This window comes from Oryctolagus cuniculus, chromosome X (genome assembly GCF_051225735.1).
Source record: "Oryctolagus cuniculus isolate XC-2025 breed Fujian yellow rabbit chromosome X, ASM5122573v1, whole genome shotgun sequence".
Classification (NCBI taxonomy): Eukaryota; Metazoa; Chordata; class Mammalia; order Lagomorpha; family Leporidae; genus Oryctolagus; species Oryctolagus cuniculus.
In genome coordinates, this window is record NC_142888.1 from 114,075,209 (window position 1) to 114,100,101 (window position 24,893).

At 39.2% G+C, this 24,893-nt stretch overlaps 1 protein-coding gene across 8 annotated transcripts in view; it reads right to left on the reverse strand.

The window, feature by feature from the left end:
- Nucleotides 1-3,880: 3,880 nt before the first annotated feature.
- Nucleotides 3,881-24,893, reverse strand: part of ARHGEF6 (Rac/Cdc42 guanine nucleotide exchange factor 6) — a 135,363-nt gene continuing 114,350 nt past the window's right edge. For 2 of the 8 annotated variants that reach the window (XR_016227917.1, XR_016227918.1), the window contains 10 exons: nucleotides 23,800-23,886; nucleotides 22,684-22,762; nucleotides 21,565-21,710; nucleotides 20,349-20,474; nucleotides 18,773-18,873; nucleotides 16,837-16,930; nucleotides 12,042-12,131; nucleotides 9,755-9,854; nucleotides 7,338-7,392; nucleotides 3,881-6,277 (listed from right to left, as the gene is read on the reverse strand). Coding sequence is in view for 6 of the 8 variants with exons in the window: in XM_002720329.6 (XP_002720375.3) it covers nucleotides 6,137-6,277; nucleotides 7,338-7,392; nucleotides 9,755-9,854; nucleotides 12,042-12,131; nucleotides 16,837-16,930; nucleotides 18,773-18,793; nucleotides 20,349-20,474; nucleotides 21,565-21,710; nucleotides 22,684-22,762; nucleotides 23,800-23,886 (939 nt within the window). In the remaining 2 variants the exon portion in view is untranslated. The remainder of the gene's footprint in view (nucleotides 6,278-7,337; nucleotides 7,393-9,754; nucleotides 9,855-12,041; nucleotides 12,132-16,836; nucleotides 16,931-18,772; nucleotides 18,874-20,348; nucleotides 20,475-21,564; nucleotides 21,711-22,683; nucleotides 22,763-23,799; nucleotides 23,887-24,893) is intronic. The other 6 variants (XM_002720329.6, XM_051827589.3, XM_070066946.2 and 3 more) reach the window with 4 other exon arrangements.

Here is a 24,893-nt window from a genome sequence, read left to right on the forward strand (position 1 = left end):
AACACTATAAGCAAACTGGGTATAGAAGGAACATTGCTCAACACAATCAAAGCAATTTATGAAAAACCCACGGCCAGCCTCCTATTGAACGGAAGCATCTCCACAGAGATATGGTATCAGACAGGAATGCCCACTCTCACCACTGCTATTCAATATAGTTCTATGGCCAGTGCTGCGGCTCACTAGGCTAATCCTCTGCCTTGCGGCACCGGCACACAGGTTCTAGTCCCAGTCAGGGCACCAGATTCTGTCCCGGTTGCCCCTCTTCCAGGCCAGCTCTCTGCTGTGGCCAGGGAGTGCAGTGGGGGATGGCCCAAGCACTAGGGCCCTGCACCCCATGGGAGACCAGGAGAAGCACCTGGCTCCTGCTATCGGATCAGCGCAGTGTGCCAGCCGCGGCAGCCATTGGAGGGTGAACCAACGTCAAAAAAGGAAGACCTTTCTCTCTGTCTCTCTCTCTCTCACTGTCCATTCTGCCGTCAAAAAATAAAAAAAAGTAAAAAAAAGAGTTCAATATAGTTCTGGAAGTTTCAGCCAGAGCCATTAGGCAAGAAAAAGAAATTAAAGTGATACAAATTGGGAAGGAAAAAGTCAAACTATCCCTCTTTGCAGACGATATGCTTCTTTATTTAGGGGATCCAAAGAACTCTACTAAGAGACTATTGGAACTCATAGAAGAGTTTGGCCAAGTAGCAGGATATAAAATCAATGCACAAAAATCAACAGCCTTTGTATACACAGGCAATGCTACAGTTGAGAAAGACTGCTAAGATCAGTCCCATTCACAATAGCTACAAAAACAATCAAATACCTTGGAATAAACTTAACCAAGGACGTTAAAGATCTCTACCATGAGAATTACAAAATCTTAAAGAAAGAAATAGAAGAGGATACCAAAAAATGGAAAAATCTTCCATGCTCATGGATTGGAAGAATCAACATCATCAAAATGTCCATTCTCCCAAAAGCAATTTATAGATTCATGCAATGCCAAGCAAAATACCGAAGACCTTCTTCTCAGATCTGGCAAAAATGATGCTGAAATTCACAGAAGACCTCGAATAGGTAAAGCAATCTTGTACAACAAAAACAAAGCTGGAGGCATCACAATACCAGATTTCAGGACATACTACAGGGCAGTTGTAATCAAAACAGCATGGTACTGGTACAGAAACAGATGGATAGACCAATGGAACAGAATAGAAACACCAGAAATCAACCCAAACATCTACAGCCAACTTATATTTGATCAAGGATCCAAAACCAATTCCTGGAGCAAGGACAGTCTATTCAATAAATGGTGCTGGGAAACTGGATTTCCATGTACAGAAGCATGAAGCAAGACCCCTACCTTACACATTACACAAAAATCCACTCAACATGGATTAAAGACTTAAATCTACAACCCGACACCATCAAATTATTAGAGAACACTGGAGAAACTCTGGCAAAAGACTTCTTGGAAAAGACCCTGGAAGCACAGACAGTCAAAGCCAAAATTAACATTTGGGATTGCATCAAATTGAGAAGTTTCTGTGCTTCAAAAGAAACAATCAGCAAAGTGAAGAGGCAACCGACAGAATGGGAAAAATATTTGCAATTATGCAACAGATAAAGGGTAAATAACCAGAATCCACAAAGAGATTAAGAAACTCCACAACATCAAAACAAACAACCCACTTAAGAGATGGGCCAAGGACCTCAATAGATATTTTTCAAAAGAAGAAATCCAAATGGCCAACAGACACATGAAAAAATGTTCAAGATCACTAGCAATCAGGGAAACACAAATCAAAACCACAATGAGGTTTCACCTCACCCCGCTTAGAATGGCTCACATACAGAAATCTACCAACAACAGATGCTGGCGAGGATGTGGGGAAAAGGGGACACTAACCCACTGTTGGTAGGAATGCAAATGGTTAAGCCACTATGGAAGTCAGTTTGGAAATTCCTCAGAAACCTGAATATAACCCTACCATACAACCCAGCCATCCCACTCCTTGTAATTTACCCAAAGGAAATTAAATTGGCAAATAAAAGAGCTGTCTGCACCTCAATGTTTATTGCAGCTCAACTCACAATAGCTAAGACCTGGAACCAACCCAAATGCCCATCAATAGTAGACTGGATAAAGAAATTATGGGACATGTACTCTATAGCATACTATACAGTAATAAAAAAAAAAAAAAAACAATGAAGTCCAGTCATTTGCAACAAAATGGAGGAATATGGAAAACATCATGCTGAGTGAATTAAGCCAGTCCCAAAGGGACAAATATCATATGTTCTCCCTGATTGGCGACAACTAACTGAGCACCAAAGGGGAAACCTGTTGAAGTGAAATGGACACTATGAGAAACAGTGACTTTATCAGCCCTTGTCCCATCTGTTGATGTACAATTTAATGTTTTAGCCCTTTTAGTATTTTTTGTTCTACTTAATACGATTGGTTGAACTCTGTAATTAACACACAATTATTCTTTGGTGTTTAAATTTAGCTGAAAAGTGATCTCTGTTAAATATAAGAGTGGGAATAAGAGAGGGAGGAGATGTATAATTTGGGACATGTTCAAGCTGACTTACCCCAAATGGTGGAGTTAGAAATGTGCCAGGGGATTCCAATTCAATCCCATCAAGGTGACATGTACCATTGCCATCTCACTAGTCCAAGGGATCAATTTCAGTTCACAATTGATCACACTGATAGGTCTAAGAGTCAAAGAGATCACATAAACAAGACTAGTGTCTGCTAATACTAACTGATAGAATAAAAAGGGAGAGAAGGATCCAACATGGGAAGCGGGATACACAGCAGACTCATAGAATGGCAGATGTCCTAAACAGCACTCTGGCCTCAGAATCAGCCCTTAAGGCATTCAGACCTGGCTGAAGGGCCCATGAGAGTATTTTAGGCATGGAAAGCCAAAACACTCTGGCAAAAAAAAAGAGAGAAAGAGGACCTAAATGAAAGATCTCTGTGAGTGAGATCCCAGTAGAAAGAACGGGCCATCAAAGAAGGAGGTACCTTTCTCTGAAGGGAGGAGAGAACTTCCACTTTGACTATGACCTTGTCTAAATAAGATCGATGTCCGTGAACTCAAAAGGCTTCCACAGCCTTGGCAACTCATGACAAGAGCCTAGGGAGATTACTGATGCCATGAACAAGAGTGTCAAATTGTTAAGTCAACAACAGGAGTCACTGTGCACTTACTCCTCATGTAGGATCTCTGTCCTTAATGTGTTGTTCAATGTGAATTAATGCTATAACTAGTACTGAAACAGTATTTTACACTTTATGTTTTGTGTGGGTGCAAGCTGATGCAACCTTTACTTAATATATACTAAATTGATCTTCTGTTTATAAAGAGAGTTGAAAATGAATCTTGATGTGAATGGAATGGGAGAGGGAGCGGGAGATAGGAGGGTTGCAGGTGGGTGGGAAGTTATGGGGAGTAAAAAGGCATTGTAATCCATAAACTGTACTTTGGAAATTTATATTTACTAAATAAAAGTTTAAAAAAGTTAAATTCCTAGAGATAGAGTAGAATGGTGGTTACCAGGGGTTGTGTAGGGTGGGAGTAGGTGAGGAAAGGAAAGACTTTGGTCAAATGCGTACAAAGTTTCAGTTTGACTGGAGGAATAAGTATTGATGGTCTACTGCATAGAATAATGACTATAGTTAATAAGACTATATTATACATATCAAAAAAGCTGAGAAGATCTTAAAGTTCTCATCACAAATGGATATGATAATTAGCCTGATTTGATCATTTTACAATGCATACATGCATTGAATTATCACATTGTATCCAACAAATATATAAATTAACATTAGTCAATTAAAAATAAAAATGTTTAGAAAAAAACAAAGGACATATTTTAAAAAGCACTGTTTATTTTTATTTATTGAAAATGTCCATTTTAAAAGTATTTAAAATAATAACAAGTTAGAAAATGTTGAGCTTGTGTAAGAAGGGACATGACAGAAAGGAACTGAAAGGCCTCTAAGGGCAGCAATTTAATTACAGAGTAACAGAAACCCATTTATAGAGTATTGTAAACAACACAACTATGGAGACACTGCTCTCAGGTTAACATGGCTTCATTTCCTTTATATTATTATTTAGTGTGTAAGCACGGACACCACTGTGCACAAGCTTCATTACCCAGAGTACCAAAACCCTCTCATCAGAAGGGTCAAGTCCCAAAAACATGCATATGTACACATCACTCTAAAATAAAGACCTTTCAATATTTTAAGCAATCAACTAAAGTATCTTGTAATTACAAAAATGTTTCCTACAGATATAGTTTGCACAATTATTGCAAGGCGTTGACTAACCACAGACAGGGAAAAGGCAAACACTTGTGTTGTTTTTGTTGTTTTTAATTTTTAGGTGAAGGATGTCAGACCCAAACTTCTGTGCTTAAAACCAGAACAATAGTCATTCCTAGAAATCTTCTGCCTAAGGCTTCCAAAGCTGGCTATGTGTGGTGGGCTGATGCTGGAGTGCAGGAATAGTCAACTTCCTGTGGGTGGTGTAATGTCTGCTATGCAGCAGGCAGACCACAGCTCTGTACCATGTAGCTTTGAGATCTTGAGACTTCAGTACCAGAAAAAAAGGCTCCTCTGCAAGCTGAGGGTTTCAAGCTTCAAGTTTAGTTTCTAAACATTTGCAAAACCCACATTACAGACACCCATCAGTATATCTGGGAGAAAACTTTCATCAGCCGATTGGCCTTCGCCTCTGTTTCCAGTGTCACTCAGCCCAATGTGCCCTGCCTTTAGGGGAGGAGGGGCAGGTATACTACTCTGTCCTAGAGCTTTGGGCAGACTTTCAATTTTGCTGAATTTGGATATGCACTGTTTTGTTCATTCATTCAATGAGCAACTTGAATAAACCAATTTCAAATAATCAGTTTTGTTAGTAGCCACCACACGGCTGCTACAGGGGCCCTTTCATTCTGGATATACAAACTGAACCAAAAGTACATTTCTGTAAATAATGCAAATAATGCTGAAAGTCCTATTTAAACAGGTGGGTGAATATTACAATATGAGATAGCAATAGAGTGAATGAAAGCTGTAGGAAGAGCACAATATCTTCTCAATGCAGATTGCTTTGAAGGGTGAAAGGTCATAGTTTGAATATGCAATGTAGATAAGGTAACTGCTCACAGTCTAACTACATTTTCAAAAAAGGAAACAAAGCACATACATACAAGTTTACATACCACTTGGTACAGTTGGCCAAAAGCACTGGGGAAATAGGAAGCTTACACACTGGGCAGAAGGCTAGGGGGCAACTTATCATGCGCTGGGAGGAGATGGGCAACTCTGCTGCTGAAGGGGAGGATTGTCCAATGCAATTTGCTGATGGACTGGGTGTCAGCATGAATGACCAGAGTGTCTGCCTCATTCAGTTAAACTGTGCACCAGTGCACTAGGAATTAAGGTACTGCTGTTTTCTTGGTCTTACAGACAACAAAGAGTAGTAATTTTTAAAATGGTGTGATTGATTGGGGGGTGCTGCATGAAAGTCTAGGGAAGGGCAGTTGGCTCACTGGGCAATTGTTAGTCTTTTACCCTACTCTAGTCATGGCTCAGGAAGCTCTGCCTTTAGCATGTTAGATAGTGAGAGGCTGGCAAGTACAGGAAAGCACTGGGTTGGGGGAAGGTTGGGTTCACATTGAATAAGCCATGGCCAGCTGCTTCACTGCAGCAGCCAGCCCAATAAGCATGGCTCAAGGGCATTGCTGTTGTAGAGGCACTGTGAACTGAAGGCCATCTGAGGACCACTTAAGTCATTTGCCTGCATTGGCTTTCCTTTCTTCATTAAATGGAAAAGATTAGGGCCACTCCTACCTTCACCTTCTGTTTTTTTTCCCTGTTGGAATAGTAACCAACCAGTAACCAAACAACATCAAAGAAAGAGACAGAGACAGAGAGAAAAAGGGGGGAGGGAGGGAGGGAGAGAGAGAGAGAGAGAGAGAGAGAGAGAGAGAGAGATACTAGAAATACTGAAATTCAAACTAAAAGCCAAAGAAGTGAGCAAGCAAACTGAGTCAAATTCTTTGACCAGACATTTCAAGATGCCCTGAAAGCACACTCCTCCCAGTTGCTCAGTGATGCTTATGGAAGAATTGAGGTCTTGCTACCGGACTCAGCTCGCATGCATTCATCAGTTTGCTTCAACAGCCTCCGAACCAGCTTTTCTAGGTCCCTTCTTGACTTCAATTCTTCTTCCAGACATTGCTTCATTCTTTTATTCTCCTACAATGGCAAAAGACTTATTGATTACCAGAGTGGGTCCTTCCCAAAGCTTCTGCTCATCTTCTTGGCAGCATTTGCCTCTGACTATACTTTCCTTCCTCAAACTCTGCTCCCTCAGCTTCTAAGAAGCTCTTGATTCTCCTACCTATCTGATTGGACTTTCACCCTCTTATCTGAAATACAAGTATTCTCTAAAGCTATTTTTACTTTTTGTCTCTTCCCTTTCAAACTGTCTATTAAGGGACCTCCCAAATATCTCTGTTGCTAACTTCATCTCCTAGGCACCGGGTACACAATCCCAAATGCGAGCCTAATATTTCCACCTGGATAAGTTACAAGAATGTCAACTCATTAAGTCCTAAAATGAATACAATATTTCCCTTGCCACCCCAAAATTCTCCCTCTCCTGTGGCTCCTGATCTCTGTGAGGGGCATCATAACACCAATCTTAATACCAAAAGAATAAGTTGTACTTTAATCCCTGGTTGTCTCTTAATATCAACATTATGTCTTCATATTCCCTAGGTTTGAATTCCACAGGGTACCTTCCTATCTTTGTATTCATTTTCCTCCTCCACTACCTCACTGGCTTGCCTCAGTTCCCTGAGTTTTGTAGGAACCTCCTAAGTGGTCTTCCCCGGTCTCTCCCCGTCCCAGCCCTCCTCACCCTGTGACCAGCTACAGTCAGTCCTCACACAGAAAGCAGAGTGTGTATCACAGATCACTGGACCACATCGGCAGAGGAGCCCACAAACCATGCTTTAGGATTCTCTTTATAGTTACGTACTCACAAGTGATTTGGCTTTTCTTAAGAAAATGATGTCAGAGAACAAACGTTGTAACTACTTGTGAAACCCTATTGCAAGCTGTTACACAGGAATATAAGCAAGCTGCAGAAACTGAAACCCAAGGTCCCATGGTAAAGTCAACAAGTACACCCTAATGACACCAGGAAAGCAAAAATCCCCTTCACCACCTTGCCCCCAGGATCTTTCCTGACAACATCTATCTGTGTAGGGCAAGGAAGAGGCAGTGAGAAAATGACACTTATATTTATTACCTGCTTCAGTTCTTTGACTTCATCCTTCAAGGCATAAACAGTATCGACAAGGCTCCTAGAATGTAAAGATGAAATTCAGGGATGAATGGCTGGTGCTGAAGTATTGTTGAATAACACTTAGCAACAAAAGCAGCTCTATATGAATACAAATCCTGAAAAACAGAGCACTTTCTTGCTGAGCAGGAATGGTACTGCTTTCAGGGGCTCTCACTTCCCGTATTTTGGTGGCAGAACCACCAGCACCACACATGTCCATTCCAAGCCCATGTCATTTTCTCTTTATACTTCCCTGCTCCTTTGCTACTCACTTCGCAGTTTGTGTGAGTGAAAAATTATACAAGAGCACAGTACAAGATTTGGCTTTTTCCGTATCTATTAAGGTATAATTTGACCAGTAAGAAAATGTATAGGGGTGGGTATTTGTCCTGGAAGTTTTAGACATGGTTAAGATGTCTGTATCTCACATTGTAGCATCTGGGTTTGAGTCCTGGCTCTGGCTCCTGACTCCAGCTTCCTGCTAATAAGCACCCTGAGAGGTAGCACATAATGGTTCTAGTTGTTGGGTCCCTGCTACCCATGCAGGAGACCTGGATTGGGTTCCTGGCTCCCAGCTTAAGTCCTGCCCCAGCTCTAGCCATTGTAGTCATTTAGGGAGTGAACCAGTAGACAGAAGACACATTTCCTCTCCATCTCCCTCTTGTCTAATAAATACATAATTTTAAAGCTATGTATTTTAAGATGTACAACATGATCATTATACACACACACACACACACACTATGAAATGGTTACCACTATTAAAGTAATTAATATATTCATTACCTCAAAGAGTCCCCATTTTTTGTATGTAGTGGGAACACTAAAGATTGCATTCTTAGCAAATTTCAAGCATATAGTACAGTATTATTAACTATAGCCATCATGCTCTACATTAGGTATCCTGAAATTATTCATGCTGCATAACTGAAACTGTACATCCTCTGATCAGCGTCTCCCTGTATGTCCCAACCTGCCTGATCCTGGCAACCACAATTCTACTCTCTGCTTCTATGAGTTCAAGTTTTTTAAAAATTCTCATCATAAGGTTTTAATTTATCTATCTTTGATACAGGAATGAACATCACCAAACACATGATAAGAAACATTGTCAGGCTATTCTATATTATCTGTGCCATGGCACTGCCTTTCTCATTTATCTGACCCCACATAACACAAATTCAGTGGCATTACTTCTGGGAAATTCCATATACTACAAAAAGAAAACAGATGAAGCATCCTGGCTGGGTTGTAGAACAATCTCTCTCTTTTTTTTCTGGCTGGCTCTCTCCCTGGGCAAGGATTTCAGAGATTTAGGTTCCAGCTCCAATCCTGCCACTTACTAGTCCTCTAGCCTTGGAAAATCAGTTCCCATCTCATCCTCCCTTGGTCTTAGTAAATTAGAGATAATAAGACATTTCTGGGAAATCGCAAAAGGTTATGAAGACTCATATAGCTGCAATAATCACCATCATCAGTAAAACCATTATCATTTGTTGAATGCTAGCCTTTGTAAAAGTTAGCATTTCATTTGACCACCAGCAATCCTGAAAATATTACTATCATCCCACATCTTACAGATGAAGAAACTGAGGCATAGAGGTGAAGGAGCATGCCCCAGGCCACACAGCTATTGAGTTGAAGCATTGAGAGTTGAGCCAGAACTTTTCGTGTCTTGAGCCCAAGTTCTTTACCATTTTGTTGTGTCATTTCTTACACCAGATGTAAAGATATATTGACATACCAAGCCCTTTGAAATGTGCTGTCCTATGCAAATTTGGGTCTGACTGCAGAAATGACTCAAGTTGAAGCAAATGAATTATTTAGCCACTTTGCATCTATTTTACGAGTCATGGGGTATTTAAGCTGGTTTCCCCCTTTTAGCCCACACTCACTATTGTGCAAAGGGAGGCCAGAGACATCATTTTCCTGTCCCTCAGTTTCTTCATTTGTACAAATGGTGAGAGGAATGCTTATCTTGCTGGATTGCTGTAAGATTGTCAATGAGGTCAAGTATGTAAAAGTCCAGCACCTCACTCAAAAAAAAAAAAAATGAGAAGCGGTTCTGGACAGGGAAATGAGTGTGCTATACCCTTCCCAGGAACCTCCTAAACCCACCAGAGCACAAATATGCTTGCATGTCCTGAAGCAGCTGACTGCATGGGGGAATGGCTGCAGGGACAGCCACCATGTGGAGCTGTTCCCCAGGGCTCTGGGCTCTCTGCCCCTCCTCCCTCTTTCCTTTGTAAGGGAGGCATCCCTCCCAAGGCTCACCACTCCACCACATGTTCAGCAAAGAGGGTCACATTGCCACACCACTCTACTGGATCGTTTGTGCAGCCTGCAGACACAGTGAGAAAGGTTTAGCCTGCTCTACTCACTTTTCTTCTATGATGGTCTGGCCATTGCTCCTGGTTTCTTCAATGATGAGTTTCTCTTCCTCAGGCAGTAGGACTTGAGGAACAGAATCTTTGCGAGCACCTACAAACCAGGGTTGCAGGATGAAGGAGGGGGGAGAGTTACTACTGAATGGGATTTCTAGCTCTGCATTCATTTCGAACATAATTATGGAAGGGCCTTTGTTCACAGGACATTGCTACTTGGCACCCAGAGGGCAGTCACCCTACACTTGGCTAACTAAATCTTCCTGACATGAGCAATTCTAAATAGCCAAATATATTGATTCAATCTTCATGGTGGCAGGGGGTGGGGCAGGCATTTTAAACTCACAGAAATCACGTGAAAGGGCCAGCATAATGCCCATCCTCAACACGACCACTACACCTTCCTGTCTTGTCTCCCCAAAGCAGAGAGCTAACCAGTGACTGCTGTGTCCTTGTACATCTCCAGGGTATGACACAAGCTCTGGTGTTAAGCGACTATAGTAAAAGTCAGGTGGAGAGCAGCCCTGTGCTGGGACATGCACGTTTGAAGAGCTTTGGGAGCCTCATTAATGCTCACTCATTCTCTTCAGAGTCCTACAAGGGAAGACAAAGTTATTTAAACTCTTTTGATCAAAAGTAGGATGGGATTGGGAGATTATCACATCAGCAGCCAAATTGCAGGTGTCCTGACTGCTCTCTGCTCAAACTGTATCCAAGCTCTGGGACAGAAGAGATGACAGGACAGACACAGGGACCTATGAAACAGCTTTCCTGCACCTACAGCCTCCTCCTCACTCTGGATTCTCCCTCTCAGAGCTCAAGTGTTTTTCTTTGTTTCTCCCTCAAACACCGATCTCCTGTCTTTCAGTCCAAGTTCTCTCAGAGCTGTGCATACTCACTACCTTTACTTGATCACCTCCTCTTACCTGAGGTGAGATGTGTCTCTACATCCCCTAGGGTACACACTGTGGGGGGTTCATAGAGGAACAGCAGACTGACTGAAGGGCCAACTAAAGACAGTAAGTGTCAAGTTCTAGGGAAACAAGTCAGTTCTAGGGAAACAAGATTTCTGGCTCTAGAGAGGAGACAGATGTTGGCAGATCACCGTGATTCTAAAAGGTCTGCTGTGTGCTAAGCCCCGTGTTAGACACTTTCCATGTGTAAAAAAGGAGGCTAGGGAGGAGGAACAAAAAGGTGACTCTTCAGGCTAGAGCTCCTGCCTGTGTCTCTGAGTAGACGCATCGGGTCCGTCCATGTGAAAAGGTTCACTTTCCTATTTCACATGATAAAAAACTTCTCCCAGTTTCTTCTCCTGGCTCCTCAAAACTTGTTATTGGAGACTTGGGCAAGCCCAGAGCCACAACCAGATTTTATCCATGAAGTAGAAAAGTGTGCCAGCCCCCGCTTCATGGTCAAATGCATTGCCTTTCACATGGAACACTTTCTTCGTGACAGCCTTAGAGATGTGCTGCTTCGAAGGAATACATTCAAAGGCAGCCCAACTAAAAATTCCCCTCCCAAATGCCAGTGGTTAGGGGTTGTCCAAAATGGAACATTTATTTTCTACATGGACGTGAAAAATGCACAAAAAGGATCCTAAATGACAATAATAATGGAAGACAAAAGACATAATCTCTGCGACCTGGCTTTTCAAAAGCACATGGATGAATCAGAATACATTATCTTGCTTTCAGTTGGTAACCTAAAAAAAACACTTTGAGAAATACTCTTGCCTAAAAGCTCCCTGAAAAATTGCATCCATTTTTGCACAGTTCCTGCTAAGCAGCTACTTTCCAGCTTTTCAGTGCGACATTGAAACTTAAGTTTGGTGAAACATTGTTCACTTAAATATGCAGCTGATCAAAGATAGTATTTTGACTTCCTTTCCAAATCTGCCTATAAGAAGAGATTAGCATCAGTTCACAGACACAGGAACTCTCTGGGCTCTTTAATTCCTAACTAGTCTTGGTGAAGGTATCTGTGCACTTCAAAGAAGACTGATTTTTTAAAAAAAAAAATCATTTCTATCACCTCCAGCTTTTTTAGTCTTGCATCTCTCTCTCTCTCTCTCTTTCTCTCTCTCTGGGTAAAAAGCAACAGTGAGTAAACAAACCGCTTAGAAGCTAAAACCACCTTATCTGAAAGATGCAGTCCTGCACTGTTCCTCTGCACCAAGTCACCTGACTTCACACCCTGCAACCCATTTTCTTTGCTTTTCTAAGAGGCAGTGAGCAATACAGAAGAAACTTCACACATTAAGTAAAGCAGTTTTGGGGGAACCTACTTGAGCCGTGGCCTGGTTGAAAATTGGCACTGGTGCAGTAGGCTTCAATCACTTTTAGAATCTGAGCATCCTCTTCCAGAGCGGCTGTACCTGTCAGAGTTAATCAATAATGACTTTTCAGAGATACATGTGCCACTGGATCCTCGAAATGATGCAGTGGACACAACGAGGGACTGCCCTCTCTGACCAGTTAATGTTTCCAGAAGGAGGGGAGATGAGCTGTCCCATCCACATGATGGAGAAGTGACAGAAACCCTGTGAAACCCTGGGATCAGCCTCAGTTTGTTCAGCACCCAGGCGGGCTGGCTCCAGAAGTCCAGTGTTCTAAATCGGGGGATCATATCAGTCATCTCTTGGAGGCCCAAAACACAGCACTGAGCTGGTAGCTGGCTTCAGTTCTCATCCAACACACCACAGCCTTGCTTTCCTTTAAATCTCAGGGTCATCTTCTCCAAGGAGCTTTCCCTCATTAACCCCACTCATTTTCCAGCCAGCCAGTGTAGTCTCTGATTTGCTCTCCATCATCCTTACTCCTCCCAAACTTGTTCTTGAACTGGCTGGATGATAGCACCCTGGGAAAACGTTGCTGTGCTCACCCAGTGTGGAATACAGGATAGGGCATGCAGAAACTGGAGTAGTGAAAGAGTTAATCAAATTCTGTTTCTGCCATCTCTTTGTGAAACATCACTTACTCCTTCACCTGTGTCCCAAAGTTCTTTGACCATGGACTTATAGCCAAATACAAGGGGACCCCAAAAGTTCGTGGGGAAAAAAATGGAATGAAAAGTTAAGTTTATTTTGGTACCAAATTTTTTTGAAAGCATGTGTATGTTCTCGTAGTGTGCATTTTCCAGGAACTTTTGGGAGTACCTGCATATGTACAGATCAAACTGCCTTAGTGAGTTTGCAGTCTGTCTCGAAATTGAGTCATGTTGCCAAATGTTAGTAGGCCAGTTCTTGGACTCCAAAAAGGACTCAGCCTTCAGGTCTTGCTAGTCAATATCTGTACAGGGAAATATCTCAGGCATCAAAAATTAAGAGCAAATAAATGATATCCACAGCATCCCTGCCCATGTATTGGCCTAAACCAGCTGGGAAAAATCTTGAATATGAAAATGAGACAGATGATGTCTAAGATGATATGACATGCAGTAGGAGGCAGCTTACAGAAAATCTTAGAGGTCACAAAACCTTGGCTTGTATATTTTTAATGTAATAGATGATGCCAAGAACAAATTGATCTAATCATATACTTTGAAAACATTCTCATGTTATGAGAACTTTCTCTAGGACAGGCCATATGCTAGGACATAAAGCAAATCTCAGCAAATTCAAAAAATGGAAATCATACCACACATCTTCTCTGACCACAATGCAATGAAGCTGGAAATCAGCAATTCAAGAATCTCTAGATCACATGCAAACACATGGAAAATGAACAACATGGTCCTGAATGAACAGTGGGTCATAGAAGAAATCAAAAGAGAAATGAAAAAATTTCCAGAAACAAATGAAGACAATGCATCATAGCAAAACTTATGGGATACAACAAAAGCAGTGTTAAGAGGAAAGTCTATAGCAATCGGTGCCTACATGAAGAAATTGGAAAGCTACCAAATAAATGAGCTATCAATGTATCTCTAGGACCTAGAAAAACAGTAACAAACCAAACCCAAAATTAATAGGAGGAAAGAAATAATTAAAATTAGAGAAATAATAAAAATTGAAACCAAAAAACAATACAAAAAATCAGTGAAATGAAGAGCTGATTTTTGAAAAAATAAACAAAATTGATATACATTTGGTGCAACTAACCAAAAAAAGAGGGAGAGGGACCAAATCAATAAAATCAGAGATCAAAAAGGAAATGTAACAACAGACACCGAAGAAATAAAAAGAATCATCAGGAATTACTACAAAGAGCTGTATGCCAACAAGTTGGGAAACCCAGAAGAAATGGATAGATTCCCGGAAACAGATAACCTACCTAAATTGAGTCATGAAGACACAGAAAACCTAAACAGACCTATAACCAAGATGTAAATTTAATCAGTAATAATGATCCTCCCAACAAAGAAAAGCCCAGGACCAGATGGCTTCACTGCTGAATTCCACAAGACATTTAAAGAAGAACTAATTCCTATTCTTCTCAAGCTATTCAAAACAATTGAAAGGGAGGGAATCTTCCCAAACTCCTTCTATGAAGCCTGCATCACCTTAATTCTTAAGCTAGAAAAAGACACAACAGAGAGAATTATAGACAAAACTCTCTGATGAACATAGATGCAAAAATACTCAAAAAAAATATTAGCTAATCAAATCAATAACACATCAGAAATATCATTCACCCAAACCAAGTATTATTTATTCCTGGTATACAGGGATGGTTCAACAGTCACAAATCAATAAATGTGATATATCTCATTAACAAATTGAAGAACAGAAACAATATGATTATCTCAATATTTGATCAAATACAACATCCTTTCATGAACAAAACATTAAATTGGGTATAAAAGGAACATTCCTCAACACAATCAAGGCAGTCTATGACAAACTCACATCTAGCATCTTATTGAATGGGGAAAAGCTAGAAACATTCCCATGAAGATCCAAAACCAAACAAGGATGTTCACCCTCACCACTGTTATTTAATATAGTCCTGGAACATTTAGCCAGAGCCATTAAGCAAGAAAAAGAAATCAACAGGATATAAATTGGAAAGAAGGTAATCCCTATTTGCAGATGACATGATTCTATGTATAGAGGATCCAAAAGACTTCACTGAGAGACTATTGGAACTCATAAAAGAGTTTGGTAAAGTGGTAGGATATAAAATCAGCATGAAAAAATCAATACCCTTTGTATACACAGACAATGCCATGGCTGAGAAACATCTTCTAACATCAATCTCATTCACAATAGCCACAAAAAAAATAAATACCTTGGAATAAATTTAACCAAGGATGTCAAAGATCTCTATGACAAAAAATTATAAAGCACTGAAGAAATAAATAAAAGAAGAAATTAAAAATGGAAAAATCCTCCATGTTCATGGATTGGAAGAATCAACATCATCAAAATATCCTTACTATCAAAAGCAATTTACAGATTCAATGCATTCCTAATCAAAATACCAATGGTATTCTTTGCAGAGATAGGAAAAAATGATGCTAAAATTCATATGGAAACACAAGAGACCCTGAATAAATAAAGCAATCTTATACAACAAAACAAAGTAAGAGGGATCACAATACCTGACATACTAAAGGGCAGTTATAATCAAAACAGTCTGGTACCGACACAAAAACAGACTTGTAGGACAATCAACAGAATAGAAATGCCAGAAATCAATCTATGCATCTACAACCAACTTATCTTTGACAAAGTAGTTAAAATCTATCCCTGGAGCAAGGACATTCTCTTTAACAAACAGTACTGGATCTCCATGTGCAGAAGTATAAAACCAGATCACTACTTTACACCTTATACAAAAATCCACTCAAAGTGGATCAAAGATCTAAATCTGTGACCCAATACCATCAAATTATTAGAGAACACTGGAGAAACTCTGCAAGACATTGGCATAAGCAAAGACTTATTGGAAAAGACCCCAGAAGCATAGGCAACCAAAGCCAAAATTGACAAATGGAATTAGATCAAGCTGAGAAGCTTCTATATTGCAAAAGAAATAATCAGAAAAGTGAAGAGGCAACCAACGAAATGGGAGAAAATATTTGCAAACTACGCAACTGATAAATGGTTAAAATCCGGAATCTATAAAGAGCTCAAGAAATTCAACAACAAGACGATCCAGTTAAGAAATGGCAAAGGACACTTGAGAAAATGATGAGGAACACTAGCTGTTAGGGAAATGCACATCAAAACCACAATGAGGTCTCTCCTCACTCCAGTTAGAATGGCTCTCATACAAAAATCAACAACAAATGCTGCTGAAGATGTGGGGAAACCAGTACCCTAATCCACTGTTACTGGGAATGCAAACTGGGGTACAACCACTGTGGAAAGACAGTATGGAGAAACCTCAGAAATCTGAATATAGCCCTACCATGTGATCCAGCTATCCCACACCTGGGAATTTGCTCAAACCAAAAGAAATCAGCACATGAAAGAAATATCTGTATCCACATGTTCATTGCAGCACAATTCACAATAGCTAAGATATGGAATCAACCCAGATGTCCATCAACTGTTGACTACATAAAGAAATTATGGTATATATACACTATGGAGTACTACTCAGCTGTAAAAAAAAATGAAATCCTGTATTTTGCAATAAGATGGACACAACTGGAAACAATTCTACTTAGTGAAATAAGCCAGTCCCCAAAAGACAAATATCATATGTTTTCCCTGATCCAAGGTAACTAATAGAGTATATGAAATATAATGTATTGGAGTGAAATAGACATTTTGAGATTAGATGATTGTTTATAACCCTTTTCTCTTCTTTTGAGGAACAGTGTTTTGTTGTTATTATTGTTTTCTTTTCTCTTCATACTATTTGTTAAACTCTTTTGCTTAGAGTAGGATTAACTCTATGATCATTAAGTATACTGAAAATTGAACTTTGTAAAAATTAAGAGTGGGAATGCAGGGTGGGGAAGGGCTGGAGTATGGGCAGGAGGAAGGTGGGCGGGGATGTCATTATATTCCTAAACATATATATATATGAAACATATTAAACCCGTATAACAAAAATAAAATTTAAAAAAGGAAATATCCTCATGTTAGTTCATCCATAAATATTGTTCAGAAAGTATAAAACACATACTTTTCCTGATCACATACTCCTCCTCTGATGGTTTTCTCTCAGTCTTTCTTTTATGAAGAAACTTCTTCATCGTTTTGGGGCTTTTACTAGACTCCTGTAAGGAGAGAGGTTTTTTGATGAATTAAAATTCTCCCTCAAGTGAAAATTAAAAAGAGCAAACGAAACACAATTCCTCTCTCTTATTTTGACAGTCTCAGGAGTACCTCAAGATTTAATGCTATGTGCAATAAAAATGGTTCTTATAAAGGCTAAAAGGTGAAATGAAACAGAGGCGGTGGCATTATCCTGCCAACTGCTTTAGGGGTGGGCAGGAGAATGGAGTGTTCTGTGCCTCCTGGCAGATTCTCCAGGAGGCCAAATGCCCTTAGGGCACCATATCCACTAAGAGTCATGGAGATTAACCTTACAAAACAGAAACATTCTTCCCATGGTTTATGTTTCCCACTGATACCGGTTTAAGGGGATTAAATAACAACTATACCTACTAATGTAGCATTTATCACTTCTCAAAGAACCTCAAAATTATTTAAATAACTTTTCCTCAGAAACAATCCCACAAAGAAGCATATAATTTCTATTTGTCAAGAGGGAAGATTAAGTCATTTTTTTCCACAGAGAACCAAATGACTGCCTGATAAATAATTTGGGGCTAAGAATAACACCCACAGCCAAGCTTAACTATACATGTATGAAGCCAAATTTCTTTTTTTAAAATAAATGATGTTTATTTGAAAGTAAGAGTTATATAAAGAGAGGAAGAGATAGATAGAGAGATCATCTCTCTGCTGGTTCACTCCCCAGATGGCCACAACAGCCAGGTCTGGGCCAGGCCAAAGCCAGAAGCCAGGAGTTTTATTTGGGTCTCTCACATGGGTGGCAGGTGCTGAAACTCTTGGGCCAACTTCTGCTTCTAGGCCATTAGCAGGGAGCTGGATAGGAAGTGGAGCAGCTGATACATGAATGGGCACCCATATGGGTTGCCAGTGTCACAGGTGGCAGCCTCACTTGCTATGTTGTAACACCCAAAGCCAGATTTTTAATTAGCAAATAAAAAATTATTGAATTTGCTTTTGTCATATGAATAACCTACAAATGACAAAAGTTCTCATTGACAATATCCAAATAAATAGATTAGACACTTACACTCAGGGAAAAAAATCCTCATGATCATTTTATTCCCATCTTCCTTCCATGCTATGTGTACATGTGATACATCGATAATAATTAGTATCTTAAAATATATGAAACAAAAGTTTGATTTCTTTCACTTAGTCACAGTGATCCACTAATTCTTGAAAACAGACAGGATGAAAAAGTCACATGTGAAGAATAACAGGACAAAACAAAGGGCCGGCGCCACGGCTGACTTGGCTAATCCTCCGCCTGCAGCACTGGCACACCGGTTCTAGTCCCAGTCGGGGCACCGGATTCTGTCCTGGTTGCTCCTCTTCCAGTCCAGCTCTCTGCTGTGGCCCGGGAAGGCAGTGGAGGATGGCCCAAGTGCTTGGGCCCTGCACCCGCATGGGAGACCAGGAAGAAGCACCTGGCTCCTGGCTTCGGATCAACACAGCGCGGGCTGTAGCGGCCATTTGGGGGTGAACCAACAGAAAAGGAAGACCTTTCTCTCTGTCTTTCTCTCTCTCACTGTCTAACTTTGCCTGTCCAAAAAAAAAAAAAAAAAAAAAAACCACACACACACACACACAAAGGAACACTGGCATTTTTAAGGCCTTATAGGGTGACATTTGCATATGAATTTCATACAAGCCTGCTCTGGGAAGAAAGTACTTACATGTCAGAATTGTATCTTCATATTTTAGCCACCAAGTATATATAACAAGGAACAAAGCAAGCATAAGAGAAAGCTTCATTCATCAAAGGTTATAGCACAGTATTATGATGTCACTGTAAGGCAAAGATATTATTCTACCCTTACCTTTAAGATATAAGACATCCTCTAAAATGAATATGTAAAGAAAGAGAAGATGAGCGTGAGAGGTCGATGGTTATAATGACCAAATCCATTTATCAATAATTCTAAAACAACATTTGAAATGTTAGTGTTATCATAAATTACACAGAAAGAATATCATCACATTTCCCACATTAGTTTCAGATGCCATATCATCATGCAAAAGCCCAAGAAATACAGTTCTGTGCAGAATAACAAATGCTGAAAATGACTGAAATACACACCACATCATCAGAATATATTAATAATTCTCTTCCCCCAGCAGAAACAAAGTGGTCATGCCTTGGTTTTAATAGATTAGTTATGTGAAGGATTAAGCTGACTTTCCCCCCTTCAAAGCTCACCTCAATTTGACCTTAGCAACTGACAATTACAAATTATCCACCATTTAAAAAGGTAACTATGAAGTAGCACTCCTGGTTTAGGGAATCAAAGAAGAAACTGGGTAAATTGCAAAGAAACTGGGTAAATTTCCAAAGAAACTGGGTAAATTTCCAAAGCAAATCTGTAGGACTGTTTCCTGGCCAAATTCTGAATCGAGGTACATAATAAAGATTCAATTCAAGGGTTATTTCTCCTTCCACACCAGCTTGAAAGAATCAAAAAGTCCTCCAGTGTCCAAATACTGATGTATTTCTACTACACTAAAAGTTGGTGACAACAATTAATTGAAACAGAAGCATGGTGGTTTAAATCAAAGCACACTCAAAACTAAGCGGAGTCTGCATCACTCAGAACACACATTTGATAGATAAATAGATGCTGTCTCTGCACCATAAATCTAGATTCATAACTGTCACAAACTTAAACTTCAGTCAACAATACCTATTTAAGGAAAAGTTACAAATAAATGAGCATTCTTTCTGAAATATGAAATGATGAGAAACAGGTTTGGGGGAAAAAAATCAGTGTGAATGGAAAAGGTAAGACTCCACAGAGCAACTAGTGACTGATATTTCCTGATTACAACTTCAAGGGGATAAAAAAGGCTTTGAAATCCCTATATTATTCAAATATCAAATGTCCTTTAAGGTTCTCGCAGAGAAACCTTCTCAAATGACATTCCTTTCATTAAATTCTTTTCCCTTCCTAACTAGGGCAAATATCTTTCGTACTTTGGACCCATGACTGGGTTATAATTTGATTTAATCAAAATGATCCAAAATGTTGAGTTGCATCTACTTGATTGAAAATTCAACTCCAATGAAGTGGCTTTTGTTTGAGTTGTGTATACTTTGTTAACTAATTCAAACAATTATCAAAATTATCTCAGAGGTAAACCAGAGGCATTTCTGGAGGAGGCTTGGGAAACTCATATTGTGCACATCAACCCCGTGGCTAATCAACAAATGTTTTTAGATGGACAACGGGGAAATGGAGAATCAAGAAACAAGCAAAAAAAATCACCAACACTAACAATTCAATACTAACTGACATATAGCACCTATCATAAGGTTTAGCACATTCCCACAAAACTATTTGTAATAAGTTATTATATTAGCTTGTCAAAAGCATTTTATACCATATGTAGCAAAATTACCTCTTTATAACCTAGAGCTGCTGATGGTCTAAGTGGAGGTGCAGGTCGCAGACAACTTAAACTCCACGGTTTTATAATTTGAGGAGGCTCCAAGGGTCCTCGGGACTGTCCGGTAGAGCTAAAAGACTGGGAAAATGTCCGATGAGATACTGGCAATCTGCCATCTGAACCCGACCTTGTGCCACACACAGAGAGAACAATAGCTTTGTGGATCAGCAAAACCAGCCGTAGAAAGGGAAAGATGGAAAAATAAAGGCTCCAGTTTGAGAAATGGCACTTCCCAGTCAACATTATGAGGTCTCCAAGGAACAGCAAGAAACTGACTCAGCACTCCATGATCCTGTTCTCTCTCTCTCTCTCTCTCTCTCTCTCTCTCTCCGCCCAAGAATTTCGTTAAAGTCAGATATTTTTCCTCTGTGGCATAGGAAAGTGGAGTAATAGTCAACATTTGAGCCCAATGATGTGTTTGTCACTCTATTGTTCTGCTTAAATAGGTTATTTCATCAGAACAACCTACAACACAGACTCAACAAAGTGAAGTAACTAGCTAGTCACTGGCAAAGTCAAGATTTGAACTCAGATCTGATGCCAAAGTCTATGTTCTTCCAACTACAACACACAGTGCTCAAAGCTAGAATTTTGGCATCACGGTTTGAGTGTTAAAAGACAACACAGCATATCTTCCATATCATTCAGCAAGTACAGTAAAATCTCATAAATTCAAATTATATGCATTATAAATTCAGGAAAATGCAGAAGAAGACAATGCTGAAAGCTTGCATTTGAAGATGATTACTGAGAAAGTGTGATAACATGAGTGAGATTACATGGAGATGTTTAAGTTCTTAAAGAAGTAAACTATATGCTTTGACATAACACGCTATTAATATGAGAGTAATGATTGCTAATTAGGAAAGGTCTTTATCATTAAAATATCTTAGCATGACTTCTGGTTAGAAACACTCTGCTAGCAGTTAGTTGGAGTATCTGAATATTACCAAACTAAATTGTATACCTCTTAGTGAAATACATTTATTAATTTTAATGAGCCTCACCTTGAGAAACCAGAATTAGTGAGGTTTAACTGTATTTCATATTCTACAAAAATAGACTACTCGGTGACTAAAGGTGTGCTTGCAGCTTCTTGTTGAATCTTCAGCAGGCAAGATTTGATGAAAGACTCAAAAATCTCTTTATAGAACAAATGACTACTTACAGAATGAGCACTACATGATGATGATGATGTTTTGGATAATGAACTGCAGGAGGCAGGTCCTCTGATTAGTCTGCTCAGCTGCTCCAACCATTCTTGGAAGTCCTGGTTGTTGTTGCAATGGACCACTAGTCTATCTACCATGGTGCCTGTATCACCCAATTATGAGCATTTGAAAACAAAAAGCAAAGAGAACCTTGAGCTTGTCTCATTCATAAGCATACTTCACACAACTATCTATTTTCAGGGGTTGTCAAAGCCATGGGATAACCATTTGAAACTTTAATGAGAGGAACAGAGAGGTTCTGTTATAATAAAGCAAATAGATGCTCATGTATAGTTTATAAAACTATCGATTTCTACCACTTATAGAATCTTTATAGTGGGAAACTTTGCTAGAAACAATTCTCAATTTCAAACTTTAAACACATAGTCCATCTGGTTCATAGTCTAAAATGAAAGTATTGTACTGATTCCCTCAGTATCAAAGTTGGAACAAAATTCAACAAATTTGGTTACAGTATATGGGCAAAGACGGTAAGGCTAGGAGGAACCATTATTCCAGTCTCGATCATCAAGCCATATCCACACAAAAAGTGCAGTCATCACATGTAAACCACAGGAGTGTGGCAAAATGGATAGTAGGCCAAAATGTCAGGGAGCATTAGGAAGATCTGGCATTTTGCTCAGTTTGTGAAGGAAGTTTCATGGCTTTTCAACACTTTTTAGAAACACAACCAAATCTCACTAAATCATAGGCTGATGACAAGATTGCTGATAAAAGTCCACATCTTTGGCTCTTCTGCCACCAGGGAATTGATGACAGAGAGACAGAAAATTACATTTACATCAGTCCATTTTGCTATCCGTCAGCTCTCACAAGTAGCTCCTATGCAAGAGAAGATTGAACCTAATAGCAAAACTGAATCTTTTGAATGACCAGGAGACATCTCTATTCTATCACTGGGCCTTAATTATCCCAGAAAATAGAATATATTTTTCATGTCCATGTAAAATTTGCTCACGGACTATATGACAGAAAATAATAGCATTTATTTAGTTAAACTCCACTTCATTCCGAAAGGATTTGAAGTAGCTACATGAAAAAGAAAAATTACCTACCTGTGATTTCCAAGGTGCAGTCATTCCCTTCAATTTCATCTAATCTAGTCACCACCATGCCCGCTGTTGGTATTTTTCCCTACCAGAAAAAGAACATTTCCATTAATTCTGTGGTTATACATGGCTCTACTTATTTCTCGGAGGTTTTCACACCCTCTCAAGAATCACTGTTGAATTATGTTTCCCTGTTCTACATTCTAATCAGACAAGAATGCAAAGGGAAAAATGTGGATTGTGTTTGGCTCCCATGTTCTGAACCACAAAAACCAGGATTTTCAAAGCTTTTTACATATTTAATACATTTTCAAAGGAATCAGGAAGCAAGGTAAAGTCTCAAATTTTATGAAAATCAGTGATTTCTAGGCCATGATATAATAAACACTAGTAAAGTTAAAATACTCCAACTCAGGAGCAGACTGAGGCAAGTTTAATTTCCTGAGGAGTTTAATGATTTGTATCATAGAAACCTGAATCATGTGATGTGAGTTTAATAAGATGGAGAAGGTCCCAAGTGTGTATTCTCTCAACTATAATGCTTTGGGGTGTAAAATGCTACTGTTTAGATATCTAATTGTAGATTTAGATTTCTATTTACATATTCAAATTCTAGCTCATAAGTGGAGCAGAGGATATTCAGGACAAACTCATTATACTAATACACGGTTCTTTGATTTAAGAAACATCTTCCTTATAAGTTGTTTAATTACAATGAACACTCCACCTCTACTGTCCTGAACTTTTAATGCCATAGTGGAGATGTTGCAGTAAATGCAAATATGTAGGTGGGCGTTTTGGCACAACAGGTTAAATCTCCATTTGGAATACCTGCATCCCATATCAGAGTGCTGGTACACATCCCAGCTGCTGTGCATCTGATCTAGCTTCCTGCTAGTGCATCCTGGGAAGGCAACAAAGGATGGCCCAAGTGCAAGGTCCTGACTGTTGAGGGCATTTGCGAGAGTGAATCTGTGGATAAAAGATTCTCTCTCTCTCTCTCTCTCTCTCTCTCTCTCTCTCTCCCCCCTGCTTTTCAAGTAGATAAAAATAAACAGTTAACAAATGCTAAACTGTTTTCATTACGGATCCTGCTATTTGTTTTGTATGAAAGTTACTAACCTGATAGATAAAGCCACTCATCCGAGGACTTGCAGACAACATTATCAAGGCATTTGGAAATAACAAAAGGTATCGTTCCTCTTTTTCCTGAAAAAAAAATATTAAATGAGGATATAAATGGGACATTTTGTTTGTTAAGAATTTCTGGAATCACTGCTTTTTAACAGCTCTTCCATCATCAACTAAAACATAAACTGATTTTTTTTAAAAGTTACCCAACTTGAAATCCCCAAACTAGTTGAATTTTATTTTGATGCAGATATAAACCCAGGGTTTCTCTCTCCCCTTATTATACATTACAGTCAAATACAAACAATAATGCTTGTTTCTCAAGTATGTCAGCCTGAGAAGTCACATTGTTTACGTAGCCAGTGAGATGATTTGTCCTGGACACAAAATAAGTCTCCAAGTACATAAAATGAAAAGATGATTTTATTTTGAAAAATGGTAAAAAAAAAAAAAAAAAGGTCTTTCAGGTGCTAGGAAGTGCATTATGTTCTAATGTGTATGTAGCATTATTATTCATAAAATTAGTGTTAATCACTAAGAATAAGGCAATTATTGCACTCATGTAAAACAAAGAAGTACATGTTTTCTAGTTTGGGACTTTTTAATTGACAAATAACAATTACATATACTTATGGGGCACAATGTGATGTTTCAATTCAGGGATATGTTGTGTACGGATTAAATCATGGTGATTAGCATGCCCAGCACCTTATGTTTTTATCATTTCTTTATGGGAAGTACATTCAAAATCCCTGTTTTCTAGTTATTTTGAGACAGGTAAGAGTACTTCAGAAGGTTCATGGAAAATTAAATCAAAAGATAAATTCATTTTGGTACAAAACATTTTTATAGCCCTGCATAGTTTTGTTGAAATACACATTTTCATGAACTTTTTGAAGATCTCTCACACAATGCATTATTGTGAATTAAATATTTTAAAGGAACTTAGGAAACTTTAGACAGAGGGCTGCAATGAATCTGATAAATATATATGCAATTTAAAAATTCCATTTAGCTTCATGCCCAACCATCTTAGCTACAATCAGCTTTGTGCACGTCTCCATCTTCTTCCTCCCCTTTGAGAA